A 21,229-nucleotide genomic window follows, 5' to 3' on the forward strand; every position below is an offset into this window, starting at 1 on the left:
TTGATTACAGGTGTAACCATGGTTAGATTTGTCACTTTGGGCAGAGGACTAAAAAAACAGCTTAGCAGACGCAGATTTATGAAAGGTAAAGAAATTGTAGTCAAGAGTCAAGTAAAATTTTCCACTAAAAAAACCAGCAAAACTAAAACACACAAAAAGACCTAAATGCAACCAAAAAACCCTATTAGAGATGTGGAATGGAGTAAAAGATTTATTGTACTGGTGAACAATGGAGTATCCAGTCTTTGAGGCAGATAATACACTGCTTGTCTTATGATGGCTTTCGTAACTAACACTTTGCTTTGAACAGGAGGGTGAAACAACTGCAATGCAAAACTTGCTCCTTTGGTCTCAAACTGTGTCATGTTTAGGCACTTCAGAGGGGAGTCCCAGAATTGCAGGGACAAAGTCTCTATTTCTCTTCTGATTCTGTCAGCCTCTAATGAAGGTGACATGCTTTTGAGAGCATGAAATATATAATTGTGATTTCTCTCCATATTTCATTTTCTAAAGGCAAAAAATCAGTGTGTATTTGCCCTGTATTTAAGAAAAGACTGCAGCCAGACTTCTGCATCAGGAATATTCTGCTTGTCCTCCATAGCAGCTCAGATGAATCTTTTTCCAGTCTGAAATCTAAATCATAGCTAAGTTCTTAAGTAGAGAGTCTTCAGAGTGCTATTATTTTTCCTGGATATGGTTTTTAAAGGGTCTTAAATATCTCAGAAGCTTAAGGTTTTAGGGTTTCTTTTTGTTGTTTTTTTTTTTTTCTTTCCCTCTTTTTAATGTGCCTAAGTGCTAAAGTACCTGAATATTGTCTTAATTTTACCAGAGTAAGCTGCAGTCTTGTTACAAGTAGCACAACTGACTACATCAGTGTAGTTGGTATGGGCATAATTTTAATGCTGTCATAATGATTTTTCTAAGTGCACATGTTACTGAAGAGTTCCCTTGGGAAATATCATTATAGCAAAGTAAGTATCTTGACGCTGCTATGACTGTGTACACACAGCTACGGAATTCAGAAATTACTTCTTTTGCAATTGTGTCAAGCAATTGCTTGCATCATTTGCTTCTGAAGTGTTTGGGAAAAGCATACTTCAAATAATTATTTTACCTTAGGCAACTTCTCAGTGAGCAGCTCATTGCCTTCATTGATGCTGGTAGCTCTTTCAATGTATGCCCAGTGTCCAGCATGTAAAAGCTGCTGTGTGATATACCTGTTCTGGCATTAAGTGCCTTTAAACTTATTTGATGTTTATTATGCTTAGAATTGGAGAGTTTTCTGTCCATTTTTTTCCTACAACTCTTATTCTGCTACAGGCATAGAAGCCTCAGTGTAATAGTAATGCACCACTTATGGAAGGGATGATTCCCGTTTGCCTTTTCTAAGGGAGAGGTACAGGAAGGAGCAATTTTGTCACTGTTACTAGGATTTAATTATTTCCTTTGTGTCAGTTTCCTTGAAGTGAAGCCTTTTAATTGATTCAGTTCAGTCAGCCCTTCCAGGAAAGGAATAAACTGAGGTGCCTGCCTGGATGTGGATCTGATGGGATTTCTGTTTATGGTACTTGTCCTCCAGGAAACATTTCAAGAGGGAGTCAATACTGAAAGTGGAACAAGTTTTATTACACAGTCAACATTGACTCCTCTTCATATAGCTTTGCTGCCAATTAAACTATCAAGGAAGATTTGCTAAGCTATGGGCTGTTTAGTCCTAGGAGAGACATTTCACAAATTGAGAAGATACTGGATCACGAAAGAGAGGACTCCAAGCTTGTTAGTAACACAAACATGCGAGAATCACAATGGACAGTGGAAACCAAGAGGGGGAAGAAAAGCAGAACTAAAAGTGCATCTGACTGTACTCTGTATTTATCATAATAATATGGTTTATAAAGCTTTATAATTCTTACTGTTATCCTAGCTGCAGTTGGGAATTGCTCCTGAAAAATAATCCCTGAAGGTTTGTTGGGACAGCAGGATTCCCAGCTGCATGATGCTGTGTTGGGTAGTAAAAGCAATTCCTGCTTTCTGAATGTAACTTCACGACTTTTCAATTAAACCAAGCACAGCTCTTGAATTCTTGGGAGGAGACCTGCTTTTATCCTGGGTACAAATCCTGCCAGATCCTTCTGGGAGGGAGCATACTGTGACCATCTTGTGTGCAATTTCAGGATAAGTCTTGATATTTATTAGAGTAATTTCAATGTAATCAAACAATGGCTAGTTTTAGATAAATTATTTTGACCATAGTATGTGATACTGTCATAGTACTGTCTGTGATGGAATTGGAGTAGGGGACAGTTGAACTCTGTCCTTAATATTAGTTGATATGTTGATTCCTACTGGGAAATTTTCTTACTGCAGGTATAGGATGCAAGCCTCTGACATAATGTAGTGTTTTGTTTTATTGTCAGCACAGTTCAGGCAAATGTAAAAAACTAAATTATTCAGCTAAGTAATCTCTGACTTATACTGAAATGTCAAGTGCCTGTTGTATCAAAGCAGCACAATTCCTCTTATATGAAAGGCTTCTTTACAGATAACTAGTAAGAAAAAAAAATTAGGGAACTGGAGCAAGAAATAGCTATTTTTCCATGTCCTAATAGGATAGGGTTGAATGAATTGCAAGAAAACATTTATTTTAATGCTTGTCTATTGGTAAGCTCAAAATGCTGCACAGCATCATAAAGCATGTTAGCTAACTTTAGGCTTTCCAGAACTTCAAGAAAATGAGAATCACAGTTTTGTTAACTTCATCAACATGTTCATTTTTTTCAGCTCCATGTTCATGCATGTCTTTTAACCCGGAAACCAGAAGGCTGTCCATAGGTCTAGACAATGGTACAATCTCAGTAAGTACATCCAAAGATTTCTAGTTGAAATGCTTCCTTTTTGAGAAGTATGTGTGTGAAGATGTGGTGAGAATATTTTTAACTAGTGTTTGGGCGACAGACTTTTTAATGATAGTGGAACTAAATCTGTAGTACAGAAAATGTTAGATAATTAAAAATTTTATTCCAGCTGCCACAAAGAGATCGAGTGGGGTTTACTGTATTTATGGGGCAAGTCAACAAACTGTCTTAATTTGCATATCTTTTAAAAATAACACAGAAAAACAGCTGTTGTTTTATTAAATTTAAGTGACTTGTTAATTACATGGTACCAAAGTTTTCTGAAAGCAGCAATTAAGAGGAGGAAAAATCATCTTCTTAGAGGCAGAAGGTGGATTTCTGCTCCGTGTTTATCTGCTTTTCCAAACTTCAGAGTTCAGATTTTGTTTCCTCTCCCTTCAGAGGAGTTGCTTCTAACTGGCAGTGAGGTTGCTGAGAGATTTGGTTCATTAACATATGAGATAGAGGTGTGTGGAAAGGAAGTTGGATATTAAAAGAGGAGTGTGTCTGTTAGATCTCTGATAGAGGGTAGCAGTTTACCTTATTAATCAGATTTTTCTTGTGGGATGATGAGTAAAAAGCTGTATCACTTTGGAAGAGTGGAAGAGTCATGGGTCAGAGGTTTTTTTCACATATGCTTCACAATAGATTCCTTTTCCAGTTTAAGATCAGTTTACCATCACTTCAGATTTTTCTGCTGTTATCTCTGCCTTATGGGCCTTATAACTGAATGACAGAAGGGCAGCTGTCTGCACTAAAGCCAGTGTGGTGTTTGGGGCAGGGGATGTGACCCTTTTAGCTGTTGCCTGTAGCTCCCTCAAAGATGTGAAGGTTTTGACCCATAAAGCTGTTAATGCCTAGTAGCAGAGTTTTGTGTGCCTGTAGGAGATTTTTCCTTTTGTATCTAGAAGATGGGACAGATTCCAGAGAATTCTCTGCACCTCTGAAATTCTCTCCTTCCCACTCTGAAATAGCTGAAATTTGCTGATCCTACTAGGCACTTTTGTTTTCACCAGGGCTTTGAGGAATGTGAAGGCAACTGTAAATAAGGTATTTAAATACTCTGGCATGATGGGAGATGTGTCCTTCATCTTGGGGGCATTTTGTTTTGAAGAGTCAGAGGATGCTTCAGAGTAAATGGGGTCAAATATTTTCCATTCTGAAGCTAAAAAAGGTAAATGAGATATGCAGGTGATAAACCTACACGTGACTTTGGATATTTATAGGTTTTCATTGCCACATCTAAGGCAGATTCTATTTGTTGCTAAGCTGGGTTTTTCTTTTCCCAGTCTTCTGGATACAAGTATATAGGAAGGGGGAAGTGCTTGTCTGTGTTGCTTGATTTAGTCTTCTGTAAGCTGCAAGCACTTGTGTGGTAGGGAAAAAAATTCACTCCAAAAATTTGTACAAAGAATGAAATGTTTTCATCTGTAGCAAACCTACGACTTGTAAGAGTAGCCACAACTGTAATATGTTGCAAGAAGTGGTGGACATGGGAATGGATGAGCAAGGGGAGCCCTGTTTTCAAATCCCAGAAATACTGGGGCATAGAGAACAGCCCCAGATACTTGAACAGGGGTTACAATCACCCTCTTGAAGAAAGGATAAATTTTTTTTTCCTGGGCCCAGCTATGATGATTAGTTTAGCAGAAGAATATCTAAGCAGGGCACATTGACCACAAAATAAGAGAACTTACTGCAGCAAGGTGACCTTAGTACCCTTATTTTAATTTCCTCAAAGGGAAAGTACAGGCAATTTGCTTGAACAGCTTGAAATATTTGGGAATTAGTCAGCTGCTCCACATTAGTACTTCTGTAATGCCCAGCACACTTGGCTGCTGGGTGCAGGGCCAAAAAAACCCCAAACAAAAAAACCATCCAACCATACCAATAAAATCCTGACTATTATTCTGTGCCTTCACTTTGGGTAAAAAAAAAAAAAAAGGATTCCTGGTAAGGGCTGTGAGCTGATAGTAATGAGAGTGACACATAATCTCAAATGATTTTTTTTTACAGTGCAAGGAAGTACTTTCTGTTGTAAATGGGGATAAGAAAGTGGAACTGCCTTTTTTTATTCTGTTTGAAATTTTTGTAAGCTGTATGGATTTTGGTTATAGGTGTGGCACCTCAGGAATGCATATTCTGCATTTTGAGCAGGACGGGCAGCACTGTTGGCACAGAAAGAAGTTCCAGCAAAGCCACCTGAGGTGAGCTCGTATGGCCACCTCTTTTGTGAAACAAGGCAGCAAGTTCTGCTTCTACAGAGAAGAAGAGATTGTTTTTAACCTCTTGTCACTTCTCAGCACGGGGGCTGCACAAAGGTTTGTGCAGCACAGCACACCATTATCTCAAGTAAAGATTGTCTAGCACCTTGCTTGAAGAGTGGTGGCACCTAGTGTTAAAAACCCAAACTTTCTGTGATTTGCTTTTTTTACAATTTGCAAACCTTTTTTAGAGAAGAAATGACATTTTAGAGACTGCTTGAAATCCCTTTTGTAAGCCAAAAGACTTTATCCTGGACATAAATTCCTTGCTCAGTACTGGAAAAAAACATACTTTGATGGCTGCAAGGTTTTTAAGATAGCACAAGAAACAGAAGGGTCTTTTACTTGCAATAAACAGGAGATTTCCACTGCCAAGATGAGACTTCTCACCTCTTTCATCCATATGAAAACTCATTTCCTAGATAAAGTTAAGCATTAGGTTCTGAAGGCAGTACAGGAGAGATGAATTGTCTTTGGATGCACCCACTTTAGTTTTTCTAGAAACTGTTATGAAATGGCATACATTTCTTTCTTCATTTTTGGGGAGATTGGAATGAGGGATTTAATTTTTAGGTAGCTGAAGATGAATTAAATTTCTCTTTTTTTTTGCTGACCATGCCTAAGTTTGTATGAAGCTGTTACATACTTTGAGCAGAGCCACAAGGGCAACAGGGCACCAGAATAATCGCTTCAGAATTTGTCCTTTGAGATGGTACTTATTAAGATAAATTCATCTTCCACCTCATCTGATCTTGCAGCTGTCTACAAGTTTGACCAGATCATTAACAGTATTTTGAATATCTGAGACTGAGTCAGGATCTACCTGCTGATTTACAGCCTTCCCCTCTGCTGTTGTGGGGAGTTTAGTATTTTTTTACCTCAAGAAATGAAATTAAATTATATAATAAATAAAGTGAAAATGCTGTCATTATTTATAGAGACTTGGTTTTTTTTCCTAACAGATATAGATGTAGTGTCTGACAGAAGATTTAAGGTTTTCATTCTCTTCCATTTCTGAAGCAGGTTTTTTTTGTTCCCTGGAAGACCTGAGAGTGCAGTCAGTCACTTGTGTTAACAGGATAAAGTCAAGCCTATAAAGAGATCTGTAGTGTGTTGTCAAAATGGCATCATCTATCAAACAGCAGACTGTAAATTCCCCAGGGTGGGAACTAGCCTGTGCATGGGTAACACATAACTAATATATAAAGATTATTAACTCAGAAATGGATTCAGTTGCTTAAGGAGAGTTCTCCATACATGGAGCTCTGGGAAGGCATGGATCTTCCTTAGCTCCTGGACCATGTTACTCAGCCCCATAGCCAAGGACTCTGAATTATTTAAACAAGATGCTGATACTATTTCTAGGATGAGGTTTTACAGAAGTCTTTTGCTCAAGGGAAGTTTGTGGTGGGTGTATGTATTTCATGTGAAGGAGGTGTGCTACACAAAGGAATAGTTGTGAGTCTTTGTGCAAAGTGGACAGCTAGATTTTGACAGTCTTCAAGAATTCTCCTTTGTGCTTTGTGAAGACTGTCATGGTACCAAGTTGCTGTTGTAATAATAAGCTCAACTGAAACAGGCAAGACTGAGCATTAACATTTAAATTATGACAGAAAGGGAGTAAAGTAGCTCCAAAACCACTTCTGAAGGATAAAGAGTGATCTTGCCAGAAAAGTTGTTTTTAATCTCTGCAAGGAGGGTGTTTGGTTTTACCATCCTGAGTGCTCTTATGTGTCCCAACCCCTCCTGTGCAAAAGGGTTGCACAGGACTCAGAAGTCTTTCTGTGTTCTGTTAACAAGCACTGAGTGAGCTGTGTAGGTGACCCCAGCTTTTCCAGCTCATTAAGAAGAGCCAGAAGCTGCCTAATGAGAACTGAGCGTCAGCAGCTCTGAGAGGAGCAAAACATCTACGTAGGCAAGGATAAAAAAAACACCTTCTGCTGGTACAATGTTGAAGAGATGTAGTCAGTGTTTTTGTAGTGCAGATTACACATTTTATGTGCAATAGGGCATGAATTTCTTGAGCAAGGTGCCCTGTGCTAAATTACCTGCCTTGTGACACAACTAATGCATTTGGCCTGAAGAGGGAGAGGGCAATAAGTGCAATGGAAGAACACAAGAGATTGTAAAGAGGAGTGGGGAGACCTGCAGAAAGATTCAAAAATGCATCACAAATTATCATGTGATTTCAAAGAAGAAAATTATATGCAAGAAGTCTTTGAGGGAAAAAAAATTATATCCTGTATTTAGGTTAACTGAAACTGTGTTTATCTTGTACTATATTTGTCCTTATTTTGGATGGGGTAGTGTATTGATAGTACATAGCTGTGGTTTATATTTAGGAATACAGCGGTAATCAGTACTTGGATACACCTTACAAACCACACGTTTGATTTATTATATTATAATGGAGATATCCAAAAGCCTTTTCAGTCTTTCAATGAAACTGTAGGGCTCTTTGGATCACAAAACAGAATGGCAACATCAAATTTGTTGAGAGAAAAATGCAAATAAAAGTAAGAATGCAATCCACTCTCTACATGCCACCTGAAGTCACCAGCATCTGTGTGCCACTGCAGTCAGAGACAAGGACAGCCAAATTGGTGGGAAATCTTCCCATCACGTGCTGCAGCAATTAGAGCAATTTCTCTTTAGGTAATAATAGCAGAAAATTAGCATTCTAGCACAGGGTCCTGCTTCAAGTAGGTTTTGTAGTGAAGCATTTCATGTGGTGATACAGTATTCTTCAGGCTGTGGTTAAGGAAAACAAGTTTGACTGTTAGTTGCTGGAAAGGTATAGCAGTTTTTAAACTTTCTGTGATTTGTAGAGCTAGGGTGACCCTGGTATAGAAATCCAGCTGACTTAATTTATTTGTTACTGCTGTTTAAGTAATACTCCCCACTGTAGTCCTCAGTTGCCAGAGAAACCTACTGGGAACTGGAGCAGTAAAGAAAGGAAGATAAAAAGTAGAGAGCAATTTAAGAGAATGTATTTGTAACAAATTTATGAACAGAAACATAGAGAGAGCCGAATACATAGCTGCCTCAAATCACTCACAGTTGTTTTTCTGGAAGCTGGGATCTGTAGATGTTCCACAGATGAGTACTGTAACCTCTCCACCTTGGTGCCAAGCTGTAGATGTGATGTGTTTGAATAATTCTGGTGCTGAAGGCCAGGCAGATTACCTGCAGTGACCCAACAGAAAATCCAGAGTGACTTGTTTTTAAATTGTACTTTGGAAACTGGGGTGGGGGAATACTGGCCTGTTGGGGGTTAGAATGTCTTTTGCTCTTTTGCATTAAACATTTGGTTTGCCTTAAACATAGTCTCTATGCTTCTGAAGTCCAGTTTTCTCTAGTGCTTTTGGCATGTGCACAGGAACATTTCACAACTGTATGTTTATCAAATTCGCTTATCTTGTGTTTGTAATGTTTATTTTAGTTTTCCATCTTATTTCAGGTTAAATGAGTTAGGTTTTACTTCTTTTGTCCTCTAGGCAGATTAGTACAGGGAGTTTCTGTGTAGTTTGCTATAAATTATTTTAAAATTATGTGGTTTTACACTCCTACATTTTTTACTTTGTGTTTCTCTAAATTTGTGATGTATGTACATAGATACCTGACAGCTCTCTGAAATCTGCTTCATGTGGTGCTGCCACAAAGCCTACCCTTTGCTTGAGTGCTTCCTCCAGAGATCTTGCATGAGTTTGGTAGTGGCCATTCTGTTTCCCCAGATTTGAGTAACTCTCCTCTTCAAAATGATCTGCAGGAGCACGCGGGTGGTCAATGAGTTTACCCACCTGGGACTTTTTTAGGAGCTGAGGCTGCCATTTCGCCATACAAAGCCATATTGGAAATTGAATAGCAGCACCAAGACAACAGAGCCTGTCCCTAGAGGTGTGCTCTTCCCTGGACACAGAGAAGTTTGGGTTTCTGTTTGTCTGAAACACTAAGAGGCTTTTAACAGAAACCTGAAATGCATTCCATTCCTATCACGTATTGTTGCTACCTAGTCTGGACTGAGCAATTTGGAGGGTCTCTTAGATATTTATATTGTATTTCCTGAGTGCTCAGGTTGGGGTGTATTTAGTGTATGCACACACATGGATACATGTGTATACACAAATGTACGTGTGGGCACACATAGCTGTGCACACGGGCAGGTTTCTGAGCAGCAGGTGTTCACCAGGTCTCAGGTTCCTTATTTTGTGGCACCTCACCTCACAGCCAGTCATTTCTGCCAGCTTTTTTGATTTCTTTTTTAATGGTTCCTCTTTTGTCCATTCTATTCAGAAGCACTCATAATATTGCCTTAGGCAGCTTTAAAAAGTGAAATAATTCAGGGTTTCAGGTACTCAAAATTATTAAAAGTATAGATAGGGCTGTGGTTGTGAAGAAGGGAGAGCTTACCTAGGTAAAGTATTCAAATGTAAACAGTCTCAAACACTTCACATCTCTAAGTCCTGTTTCATTTGTTTTTTCTTTCCCTCCCTCAGGAATTCATTTTATCAGAGGATTACAACAAGATGACACTAGTGAAAAGTTACCAGGGTAAGAACCATGACCCATGTTAATTGGTTTGTATTGTCATTAATTTTTGTTAGTGTTTTCTTAAGGAGTATGAATGGAAAAGTTTCCCTTGCAATGTCATATTTTTTTAAAACTTATGTAATTGCTGGTTTTATCAATAGATCTATACTGTGTTTTGTTCTGAGATTACAAGAACTTTAAAAGAGCTGTTTCATGTTCTGTTTTTCCTTTTAAATGTTTCTTTGGAATGGAATATCACAGTAGACAGCAAACTGTCCACGTTTGGGGAATAGGAGTTTTAATTTTCAATCTTCAGTAATCCATTGTATCTACTGAAACAACTTAGGAAACTAAACCATGTTTTAAGGCTGAAGCTTTTGGGGTTAGTCTGATTATATTTCAGTAGCTATCATTTCCAATAACCACAATAATTATCAGTGAATACCTCTCCTAGTAAAAGGTCAAGAAATGCCGGTCCGTACCTTTCCTAATTAGAGTCTGGTGTTCACTAATGTGATGTTTTCAGAAACCTATTTATCCTTTTCAAACTTCTAAAGGACACTGTTTTTGACAGGCATTCTTATAGAAGTAACAAATACATATGACAATTTATTCTTATATACTTTTTTGCTGTTAGACTAAGAGGTGGTATGATAATTTATGGTACCATGTTATATACTAAGCATTATGTTTCTGTATAGAAGCTCTGACATGTTAGCTTGACATTTCTCACATACATTTTAAAATATGTTCTTACTCATATATTTTGAGCTTTATACCTTGAAAGGGTAATTTAAATCTCTAAATGGAGGCTCTGGGGATCACTTTGTAACATTTGAATTTTAAAGTATGAAGAGAATCTTGATTTTTGCAGAGCATGGCTAACATGTGAGTGTTTCATGAATGTCTAGTGTGTTGTAAAATTAAGCTAGAATGCCTGCATTTTTTCTTAGCTTGTAAAAACTGAAGAAAAATATCCAATAATGATAAAATATTTATATAAAATATTTACATTTATGAATCTTATATGAGATTGTTGCAGTCTGACTGTACAGGTGTTAATATCCAAATTTATGATTGTTCTGCAGTCACCAAAGTTTAATGCAGATTTGTTTCATATTTAAATGTTGCGTCACTAAAGAGGGTGAGCTGAGGTCTTTCCTTCTGTATATGCAGAACAACATAGGCATGAGAACAGCTTTCGTGATGAGTTCTTCAGGGAAAATGCTGAAAATTTTGTAAGAGGGGGAATGCATTTCTTGGCAGTATTTCAGAAAACCTGTTGGCTGTGACAGCCCACTGAAGGTCTGGGCAAGAATGCTCATAACATTAAAAAAGGAAAATGGAAGCTGTTCTTTGTGGCTTTCTGCAATATACCAGATGTGTTGCAAACATTAGAGGAGGCCTTTGGATAGGAAGATGTCATGGAGAACCTGTATGGGTTGTCCTTGGGGGAAAACCCAAGAGCTCAGCTTCCCCAAATATTGGAGAGCAAAGGATTCCAGTGAGTGTACATAAACATCACTGGAGAGTGATGTGATAGGAGAGTTAGGTGACCACTCTCCTAACTAGAGTCACCTTCTTCCTAGCCTGTCTGGGAAGGCTTTTCATAGGATCATAGAGTGGTTTGGGTTGAAAGGGGCCATAAAGATCAGTAAGTTCAACCCCCCCTGCCATGGGCAGGGACACCTTCCACTAGACCAGGTGCTCAAAGCCCCATCCAATCCGGCCTTGGACACTTCCAGAAATGGGGCATCCACAGCTTCTCTGGACAACTTGGGCCAGTGTCTCACTGCACACACCTGCACAATTGCAGTGAACAGTTTTCTGACTGTGCAACACTGGAAAAAGAAAAAAAAAAAAAACCCTGAAGAGAATCCCCACTTTTTCAGGGCACCAATGACCTGGGGCTGCCTGCTGCTCCACAGCACAGTGCCTCCCACCAGCTCCCTCCAAAAAGACATGCTTCTGGATCCTCCACTCTCACACCAGGTGCTGGTGAAGGAGTGTAGCACCCTATCTGTCTGATCCCTGGGTCTATGCTGGAGATCTGGAGTTCTGGGGAAACACTGCAAAAGTGAGGTGCTCTGTGAGCTGCTGCCAGTCACAGGATCCTGTAGTTCCATTGCTCCACACAGTGTTAGGCACTTTCATGCTCCTCTTGCTACTTTTGCCTCCAACCAGAACACTGGATCTGGGCTTACCAGTGGCCTCACTGGGTCCAAAGACCAGCTGGCACACAGCAAGGAGGAAAGAGCCACATTTTCAATATGCTGTCTGGGAGAATATGCAGGGAAGAGCAGTGTAGTCCTTTGGGTAGGGATATCAGGATCCAATAGAGATGCGCGCTCCTCACATGGAGCAGTAGGACTCCCTCCACAATCCTATCCCTGCAGTGCACATTTCTCACATGGCCATACTGAGTTTTGGGGTTGGCATAAGCATCTTGTTAAAACCTGGGCAAGGAAAAATTAAAAAGGAACAGGTGGTTTTGTTGGGTCTGGTGGCCTTCTAGTGGTTCATTTGCTAAAAGTCTTACTTTGGAAAAGTTTTGCTTAAAGTTTTCAAGTAAGGCCTTTATGTTCTTCAAAAGTATTTTAGGAGGAGTAAGTACTTTTATTTAGCCTACAAAGTGACTAAATATTGATAGTAAGTAGCTTTAGCTGAATCATGATGGCTGGTTTTGTGTTTGCTAGCTTTGTAAATGGTCAGCAGTGCCCTTGTTCACTGACTGGTGGGCTGTTGATCATCTCCCGCAACGAGGCATTATAATAAATAGCTGAGGCTGCTGTAGTGATTAAAGAACATTTATTGTGTCTTGAAAGGCCATGAATATGTTGGCCAAATGATCTTCTGTGACAGCACGTGACAGCACGTGGATAGGCTGTGCTTTGATCTTGCTAGGGGTGTGCAGCCGGGTCTAGTGGCTTATGGAGCCTGGCCTTGGTGATGTACATGGCTGGACATGCACTGTGGAGGTTTTGCTGCAACACTGTGTCTGGAGTTGTGAAATCTTATTTCTTTAAAGGAATCTGAATGCAGAGATGGGGGATGTGACACAGGATTAGTCAGGACTCCGGGGCCGGTCTTGTGGCGTTGGCCTCCTGCAGGCACTGACTCATTCCCTTGCATAAGGAGGAGGGCAAGCATTTGATCAGTGCCGTTTGGGATGCCCTGGGAAATAAACTTTTTTCATCGTGTGTCTGTCTCCCATATCATCATTCCCATTCTTCAGTCACAACACCAGCTGAAGGTGTAGACAACCTCTGTTCCCTCCCTGGGCAGCTCCTCCCACATTCTTCCAAGAAACCTTTCCCTTCTCTCAGCAGCCTTGGATTCCAGCCCCCTCCAGCCCCTCACAGGCTGGTCCATATGGCTGTCAGTGCTTCCAATTCTTTATGGCCTTCTCCAGCCTGCTTCCTGTAGCTGGACCATTTTGCTGTGCTCCCTCTGGATAACAGCTCCTGGTTCAGTGTTTTGGTTTTTATTTATTTATTAGACACACATTTTTCTGCTTAGCCAGATTTGCAGGCCTACTTCTGCCCCATGCTTTGTGCAGCACCTTTTTCAAGGGTGGCCCTCTATCCCTCTGCTTTCAGGCTAGCTCATGTCATGCCCTTATTTCTGCTTTCTCCTAAGCACAGCCTCTTCACTTGTGCTTTTCTTGCTCATGCCAAGCTTTTTTTTCTTCCTGCAATTTCCACCTCTGTTTTGTTGTTTGCTCATACTTTTTACATTTGTAACCCCTCAGAACAGCTTCTTGCCCAACACTGTGTGGCTGTGCACTGGCCATGCTTCTCAGACTTTTGCCTTTATGCACAGCACTGACCCTCCATTTCCTTTGCGGACATCTTGCTGTGCACCTCCTGGCTGCAGCTTCTTTTTTCTGGGCACAGCCTTTCCATCCTCTCTCCAACCTGCTCTTTGCATAGTGCTTGCTGCTGCTTTCTCATACAGGAGAGCAGCCATCCTGCTCCCTCTGCCCTCCAGCTGCACATGTAACTGTGCCCTTCTCCTCTCTGCTCCTTCTCTCCTTTCTTGTACAGCATGATTTTTCCCAACAAATGGCTCTCTTCTCATTCTGGCTTACATAGATCTGCTCTTGCCTGGTGAGAGTTTTCCTGTGCAGTGAGCACATTTACACTTCATCCCCCATCTCCATTCTGCTGTTTGAGCAGTTTTGGAATTGTTTGCTCCACATTTTTTCTGCATAAAAATGGTGATCAAATTTTCAATACGTAAAGGACCAGCTTTCTATTTGTTGCTTCAAGGTGCTGAACCTGTGTTAATCCTAGGGCCCAGACCCCTTCCTTGCTCTTCTATCACCTTCCAATCTACTGATATTTTGCTTCTTTAAGCCTTACAGGAGTCAAATGCCCTCTTAACGACAAGTGACTTTCTACTTGCATTTGTCTTCTCTTTGCTCTTTTACTTAGATGATCTGCACTGTAGACTTTCACTTGTTTCAGATGTATCTGCCATCAGCACGTCTGATTGCACCAGCTAATATGTGCAGGTGGACAACAGAGTGCTAACTTGAAAGCTCTTTTAGGGAGGGAGGATAAGCAAAGCTGTCATGTACACCCCATCCACCCCTTGGCAAGTACCATCTTTTAATGTCTGCTTCTTACTTGCCAGAAAGAGCTGCTTCAGCATCCACAGGCACTACTTCTATCAAAAATTACAAACCCCAATTTTTAGAAGTTTCAGGAGGTAGAAGGAGATTTGGGAGAGTTGGGTGATGCCAGTTACGCTCACAATCAATTTAAACCATAAGAAGCTGTCACTAGCAGTAGCATTTGCCACATGCTGAGAAAAAATTCCTGGAGAGGCCTTGAGCAGTCTCATCTCAGCCAGGTTTGCACATCCTGTGGAAATACATGGGTATGTCTGTGGCATTGATGGTTCACACAAGCTCCTGGAACATTTGTGAGCCCATGAGGTGCCTGTGGCAGCAGTCATGTTCCTCTCCAAGTGCAGCACTCCACTGGCTGGTGCAGGTGTTCAGCCACCCCCACCCAGGGGCCACTGAATTTCTTCCCAGAGAAAGCAAGGGTAGAGAGGAGATGGGACCTATTTGAAATAGTTCAAATGACTCCTGGATGGTCCCCATTCTTTTATCTGGAATGTAAAAGCTGTGTGTGTAAAAGCAAAAATCTGAGGTCTTCAAATGGGCAAGGGTGAAAGCATCTGGGCACAGTTCACACATGACACTTTGGTTTAGCTGCCAGTCACCATTATGGCAAGTTGTGTCAATACATCTATTGATTTTTCTGCTCAGGGAATTTCAGTCTGAAAAAGTGTGGATCAGAGCTGGTGTTGGCTCTTGGGAGCCTCCTCTTCTTTCCTTCAGGTAGTTCTGCCTTGTGGTGTTTGAACACAGCTCTCATATATGCTGCATATTTGTATAGGGCAGACAGCAATCTTCCCATACTGTTCTGAGGTGATTCTCTGCATTTCACATGGAGGCTTGGGGCTGGTTTTTAAGCTTCTAAACATATTCAGTCTTTTTTTGTGTCAGCTTTTGCACAAACAAATACGAGCAGTCTGTTTTGTGTGACATATGTTGCTGTGTCTTAGAACAGTAATAAGCCGGTAGGGCTCCAGATTGAGGAGTATGGCTTTCACCATTAAGTTACAGTTGGGAATAGTTCTGAATGTCTTTCCAGCCACTTGTTTTATTAGAATATCAACTCAATCAGCACTTCATGACCAAGCCCACTGGTCATTCATACAAAAAGCAAGCATGTGTTCCCTTGTTTTAATGAAACCTTTTTGATGGCTTTATTTTGTTAGCAGTTGAAGCTTCTTTCTTCAGCAGTTTTATGCATCTACCACAGCTGTGATATTTTCTTTTATTTAAATTTTTTTCTAGTAACCTTTTAATGCTGAAACTTCCCTTTGGTGCAGCGTTGTGCTTGTACTGTAACTCATCGTTCTATTGGGGTACCAGAGCCTGGATCCACCGAAACTTCACAGCCAGAGGTGCAGCATTGTGCCTGTGCTGTAACTCATTGTTCTGCTGGGGTACCACAGCCTGGATCCACCAGAACTTCACAGCAAGAGGAGCAGCAGTGTAGGCATTTTCATCGCTGTCAAAAAACTAGCTCAAAAGAGGTTTAAATGGAACCCCAAGTCCATTCCACAGTGGCAGCTTTCTTAGTGATCATGCAATGATGGAGGGAAGACTTGTGCTGATGTAGAAGATAAATGACTGCAATAGGCATGGAAGGAATTAAGTCTTGATTCCACTCTTTCTCATGCGAACGCTGAACATGCAGAGCAGGGACTTTACAAGCTTCCATAGAAGCTGATGTCAACAGGATTATTAAACACCAGCTGCTTCTGCAGGGAAGTGTGAGTGGAGGAGTCGAGTGCAGTAGGTGTTTGCAATGGTTGTCTGCCCCCATGTTCTTCTCTGCAATGTGATTGTATGTCTGTCTGCTTAACTTTCAGCTCATCAGAGCAGGGTCATCATGATTCTGTTTGTCCTGGAGATGGAGTGGGTGTTGAGCACGGGCCAAGACAAGCACTTCACGTGGCACTGTTCGGAGAGCGGCCAGCGGCTGGGCGGGTACCGCACCAGCGCGGGCGCCTGCGGCCTGCAGTATCCTTTGCTGGGCCCTCCGTGCTCTTTCTGCTCCTGGGCACTCAAACAGCCCTTTTTGTTTATTTGTCTAGCTGTCCTCCACATTCTGTGCCCTGTATGGACTCAGTGCTTTGTGAGAGAAACTGTTATTTAAATCCAATTTAAAAAACTGTCAGTTCTCCTTGCTTTGTCTCCTTAATGTGTTGTGGCATATTTAGGTCTAAGCATTTTTGAGCACCACAATGGGCGATCTGCAACCTATTGTGGTCTGCTATTGTAATAAATATAGATAGGGCCTTCATTTAAACATGCAGTGCATGCTTTCTTCAGAGGATTAATGGTAGCAAAAGTAGGTTGGTGATCAGGTCAGAGTGCCTGTGTGTATGCATGGTAAAAATTAAATTACTTTAATATAAAATAATGAGCACTTGTCCTTCACTCTGGAACTGCTTACTATGTGTTGGGAATTTGGGTTAACTAAAAAGTAAATTACTCCAGAAATGGCACTCAGGTGGCTTATTCATGTAGAGCTGCCCCAGCTGCCTGACAATAAAAGAAATATTAATTCAGCTTTATTGCAAATGAAAAGGGAAATGGAAAAGCATGAGCTCTTAGGCTGAAAACAGGGGTTAGCATAAACAGACTTTTTAATGCCCCAGAGTGTATGTTCTATAGATGATGCATGTTTTGCTAGTTCATGAGAAGTGATACTGACTGAAAATTATTGTTTCAAGATGGACTTGCTTGATATTATCTGGTAATTCAGCCAATCTAAATGGCAGAAAGACTGAACTTACTTTCTAATTTATTGATAAATATTTTTGAAAGCAAGATGTAAGAATTTGCCCTGTGTTCCCTAAATCTCACCAGAGAACAGCCAATTTTGACTGATTAAAACTTTTGGAGGACAATTTTATTTGGGTCATCTGATTATGATAGTGGAGGGCAATGGAAGCAGTGGAAGGGAGAATATCACTGGCAAATATTGCAAAAATATTTGGCCTAACCCAGAACAGGTTTGGGGTTTTTTGTTCTGCAGTGCCCTGTGTGCTTAAAACCAGTACTCCTTTGTATTTTGTATAATTTTGGGTAGGGAAAGAGTGGATACCATCCAACTCTAGTACTTAAGTTACAAGGCCTGAGGAGACACTCTTATGTTCATGGTGAAGGGCTACTTCAATGGTGTTTCATAACAGGACTGTGAATTGTGTCCTAGAATAGTCTCGTTTTTTCTCACCCAGGGATACTGCACTATTAGTATGAACAGGTATGAGCATTATTAAGATGAACAGGTGCCTGAAAGTACACTCTGAATTCCTCCTTGAGACTGGAGCACTGTTCACAAGATTGCAGTGTACTCATGTCAAAAGAATTAGCAAGTCATGAAAGGAATGCAGAGCTCATGTAAATAATGTATTTTCCTCAGCATCTATCCTTCAGATTTGATGTGGAAACTCGGCATGTGTTTGTTGGTGACCATTCTGGGCAAGTGACCATCCTCAAACTAGAGCAAGAGTCCTGCAGCCTTGTCACCACATTTAAAGGACACACAGGTAAGGCCTCAGGAGGAGACCCAGAAAGGTGCTCAGGAGGGTCTTCATCTGTGCTCAGCATCATGATGGTTTGACTGTCCTGTGATACACTAGGATGGCTTGTGTCAGTGCTTAGCATGGAAGGGACATAGCTCTGAAACTGTTCCAGCAGTTCAGGGAAGCTGTTTTGGTAAAAACAAGAGCGATCAGAACTCTTAGCAGAACACCTCTATGGCAGAAAATGCCACAGTCAGAAGAAGATGCCACAATCAGTAGAATCTATGGCAGAAAATGCCACAATCTGCTAATTAAAGCAGAGTGAGTCTTGAACAAGTTGTGGCAGTTCAGGCTGGGAGAAAGGATGCTGCTCAAGACAAGATCTGTATTGACAGACACTTCATCCCAAGTGGAATAGGCACAGCTTGGAGGCACTAAATGCTTGTTTCACTGCTGAGACTTGTGCTCCATCACCCTTTGAAAAGAGCAACCCTGGATATGATCCTACCATCTAACAGAAGAAATGCTGTCATTCCTCAGCATTTTTTCTTCATATCCCTCCTCTCTAAGTGCTAATAGTTCAAGACAGCACAATGTAGTTCGGTCCTTGTGCCAGGGGACTGAGAAGATGCCCATAGCATTCCACAGTTGCTTCTTTTTTAATCTTCTGGAAATTATGGAGATGGAAGGTTGTGTAGCTCCCACTGTGACCATTCTTCTTCCCCATTACTGCTCAATGGATTCACCTATGCAAACAGCAGTGAAGCCCTGTGCCCACAGAAGACCAGGATGGGGTTTCAGTAGTTTTTCTAGACTGTTAGTTTTCCACTGGAAGGCACACGGTTGCACACTCTTTGCCAAAGAGATGCATTTTAATCACTCCATTTTTTTTTGTATCTTTACATTTAGCTACCTTCCAATCTTCCAGTTCCTGTAATAAAATGACTGATGTGTGTGTTCCTGTTGCAGGTGGTGTCACTGCTCTCTGCTGGGACCCAATACAGCGAGTTTTATTCTCAGGCAGTTCTGATCATTCCATTATCATGTGGGATATTGGAGGAAGAAAAGGAACAGCCATCGAGCTGCAAGGACATAAGTACGTTCAAAGCCCTTCCTCCTGCTTTTGTAGGAGAAAAGCTAAATGCAGAAGCCACATCTGGAAACAAACAACCCAAAGGTTACAGTCTTCACAAGCCTCAAGCTTGTTTGTGTGACTGCCTGGGGTCCATATACAACAGGAATATTTTGCTTATAGTAAGTTTTCCAGTGTTGGGCCCACAGGCTGTTTTAAGAGTCTGCAGAGGGTGGTGAAGGAAAGCACAAAATCTGTAGTCCTGAAAGTGTTATGCCAGAGCCTGTGCCTTTGTTGGAAAGAGGACGGTCCTCAAATGAGAGGAGCTGCAGGGAAATTCTTGGGTTTCAGGTGTCAAGGTCTTTCCTTCCCCTAGAGGGAGCACCGGGCTTGGACAATTAATCCCTTTTTCCTCCGTGCTCTTTCACCTACAGCCTGAATTCAAAGCGATGTGCTTTTACCTTTAATCATAGCTGCCTTCACATCTCCTCAGTATCATCTTTGCAAGTACATTTGCACAGCCATTGGTGTCTTTGAAGATGGGTAAGCCCGTGCTGGGCATAGATTATGCATCAGAACGGCTCTAGTGACAATGACTCCTCACCTTTTAACTCTGGCAAGGCAGCAAGTTGGCTTTAGAGTATTGGGACTGCATATATGTGGGACTTGCATGCCAGGCTCAGGTCTGGAGAGGCAAAATCCCGTGGTGGTTTTGAGCTAACAGTTTCTTACATATTCATGCATTTCTTTTGAGTGATGCTGCACTCTGCTGAGTGATTGGGATGCCTCTGGGATTTCAGAGCACTGCAGAGCTCTAACTGAAATTACCAGATCAACATCATACTCTACCAGTGGTGCTTGCTAATGCATCACCACTTGATTTATTGCTGTGGAAATTAGTTCTAATATGAAATTAGCCTCTGGACCTTAATCTGTGAGATGGCTGTCAGCTGGAGCTGTACAACAAAGCATCTTACACATCCTGATGTGCCTCTGGTGTCTGCAGGCAGAGGCAATGTGAAGGGTGGCCCTGTTGTTCCAAACTCTCCTATGAATGCATTCCTCTCTTCAGGTTCAGCCATAGGCACAAATAAATGTGTTAGCATACAAGTCTTTTTGGCAGACAAGAGCAGTGGTGATAGCAAAGGAAACCAAATCTTGTAGATGATTTCCAGTCACAGTATGTTCAGTTCCCGTGTCTTCAACCTTGTTTTTTCCATAATAGTGTTGTACAGTCTTTGTATCCGAGGTTGTAAACAGCCTGTGATGAGGCTTGAATTTATTTTTTTATGAAGGACTAAGCCCATCTTTAGGAGTTTAAGCTGAATTGTTCCTCTCATGTTGTTTTTTCATTAAAAGAAGAAACAGAATCACCTACATTTTCTACCTTACTGTGAGAAGGTTTAGGAACAATTTAGTGTCATTCCTACATTATTTTTCAAACTCCTTATGCTTGTTAGTGTCAAAAGAAAATCTTCAGTAGTTTTTCAGTGATTCATTTCTAGATGTTGCAGAGATTTACAAAACAAAGTTGTTACTGACATTCTGCCAAGATATCTGTAAGATACCAGGGCTGTGTTCATGCATCCAGATGTGCCTTCAGAAGCTGCAACCTTGTTGAGGCTTCCCAGTGCAGCTGGGACCTCCTGTCTCAGGAACAGAAAAAACAGTTATCAGAACACGTCTTTGCTTTTGTGGATGCTGCCCAGATGAGCAACACTCTGATTCTGGTCCCAGTCTGACAGCAAAGACTGATTTGCATCTGATGGATGCCATGTGCAATGAGTGGTGGAGGGAAACATATGGGCAAACAAATGGTTTGTACTGCTTTATTGATATTCTGTGCTCACTTGTGCAGTAGCCATAGGTGGTTGATTGCTAACTGTCTTCTTTCTTTCCCAGTGATAAAGTCCAGTCTCTGTCCTATGCTCACCACACTCGGCAGCTCATCTCCTGCGGTGCAGACGGGGGAATCGTCGTCTGGAACATGGATGTTGAGAGGCAGGAGGTATATGCTTAGTTCTTGTCAGTTTGGTCTGAAGCAGTCCTGGGAAGAAGGGGCCTTTCTAAAATGTGCAGCTTTCAACCTAAACAAGATCATTCCAAGCTTTGAAAATGTTTCTGGATGTGCTCCAGTTGTTATAAAGCAATTACGCCGTGCCTTTGATAATATGGTACAGGAGAAATCGGCAGGCAGAAATAAGTATTAAATAGGCTGCTAAATGGCTCTTGCTCATTACATTACTGCTCTGAAAGATATTCTGTAAGGAGGGTATTGAGATACTCTGCTGTGTTTTTCTGCACGTCAGGAGAAATATCAGTTCAGATGTAAATGGATGGAATGATTGATT

At 41.1% G+C, this 21,229-nt stretch overlaps 1 protein-coding gene across 1 annotated transcript in view; it reads left to right on the plus strand.

The window, feature by feature from the left end:
* WDFY2 (WD repeat and FYVE domain containing 2) overlaps positions 1-21,229 on the plus strand; it is a 59,635-nt gene that overhangs the window by 32,741 nt on the left and 5,665 nt on the right. The window contains exons 3-8 of the mRNA XM_064715214.1: positions 2,782-2,855; positions 9,655-9,709; positions 16,145-16,295; positions 17,718-17,830; positions 18,776-18,902; positions 20,781-20,886. Coding sequence (XP_064571284.1) covers positions 2,782-2,855; positions 9,655-9,709; positions 16,145-16,295; positions 17,718-17,830; positions 18,776-18,902; positions 20,781-20,886 — 626 coding nt within the window. The remainder of the gene's footprint in view (positions 1-2,781; positions 2,856-9,654; positions 9,710-16,144; positions 16,296-17,717; positions 17,831-18,775; positions 18,903-20,780; positions 20,887-21,229) is intronic.

Source organism: Zonotrichia leucophrys, chromosome 1 (genome assembly GCF_028769735.1).
Source record: "Zonotrichia leucophrys gambelii isolate GWCS_2022_RI chromosome 1, RI_Zleu_2.0, whole genome shotgun sequence".
Classification (NCBI taxonomy): Eukaryota; Metazoa; Chordata; class Aves; order Passeriformes; family Passerellidae; genus Zonotrichia; species Zonotrichia leucophrys.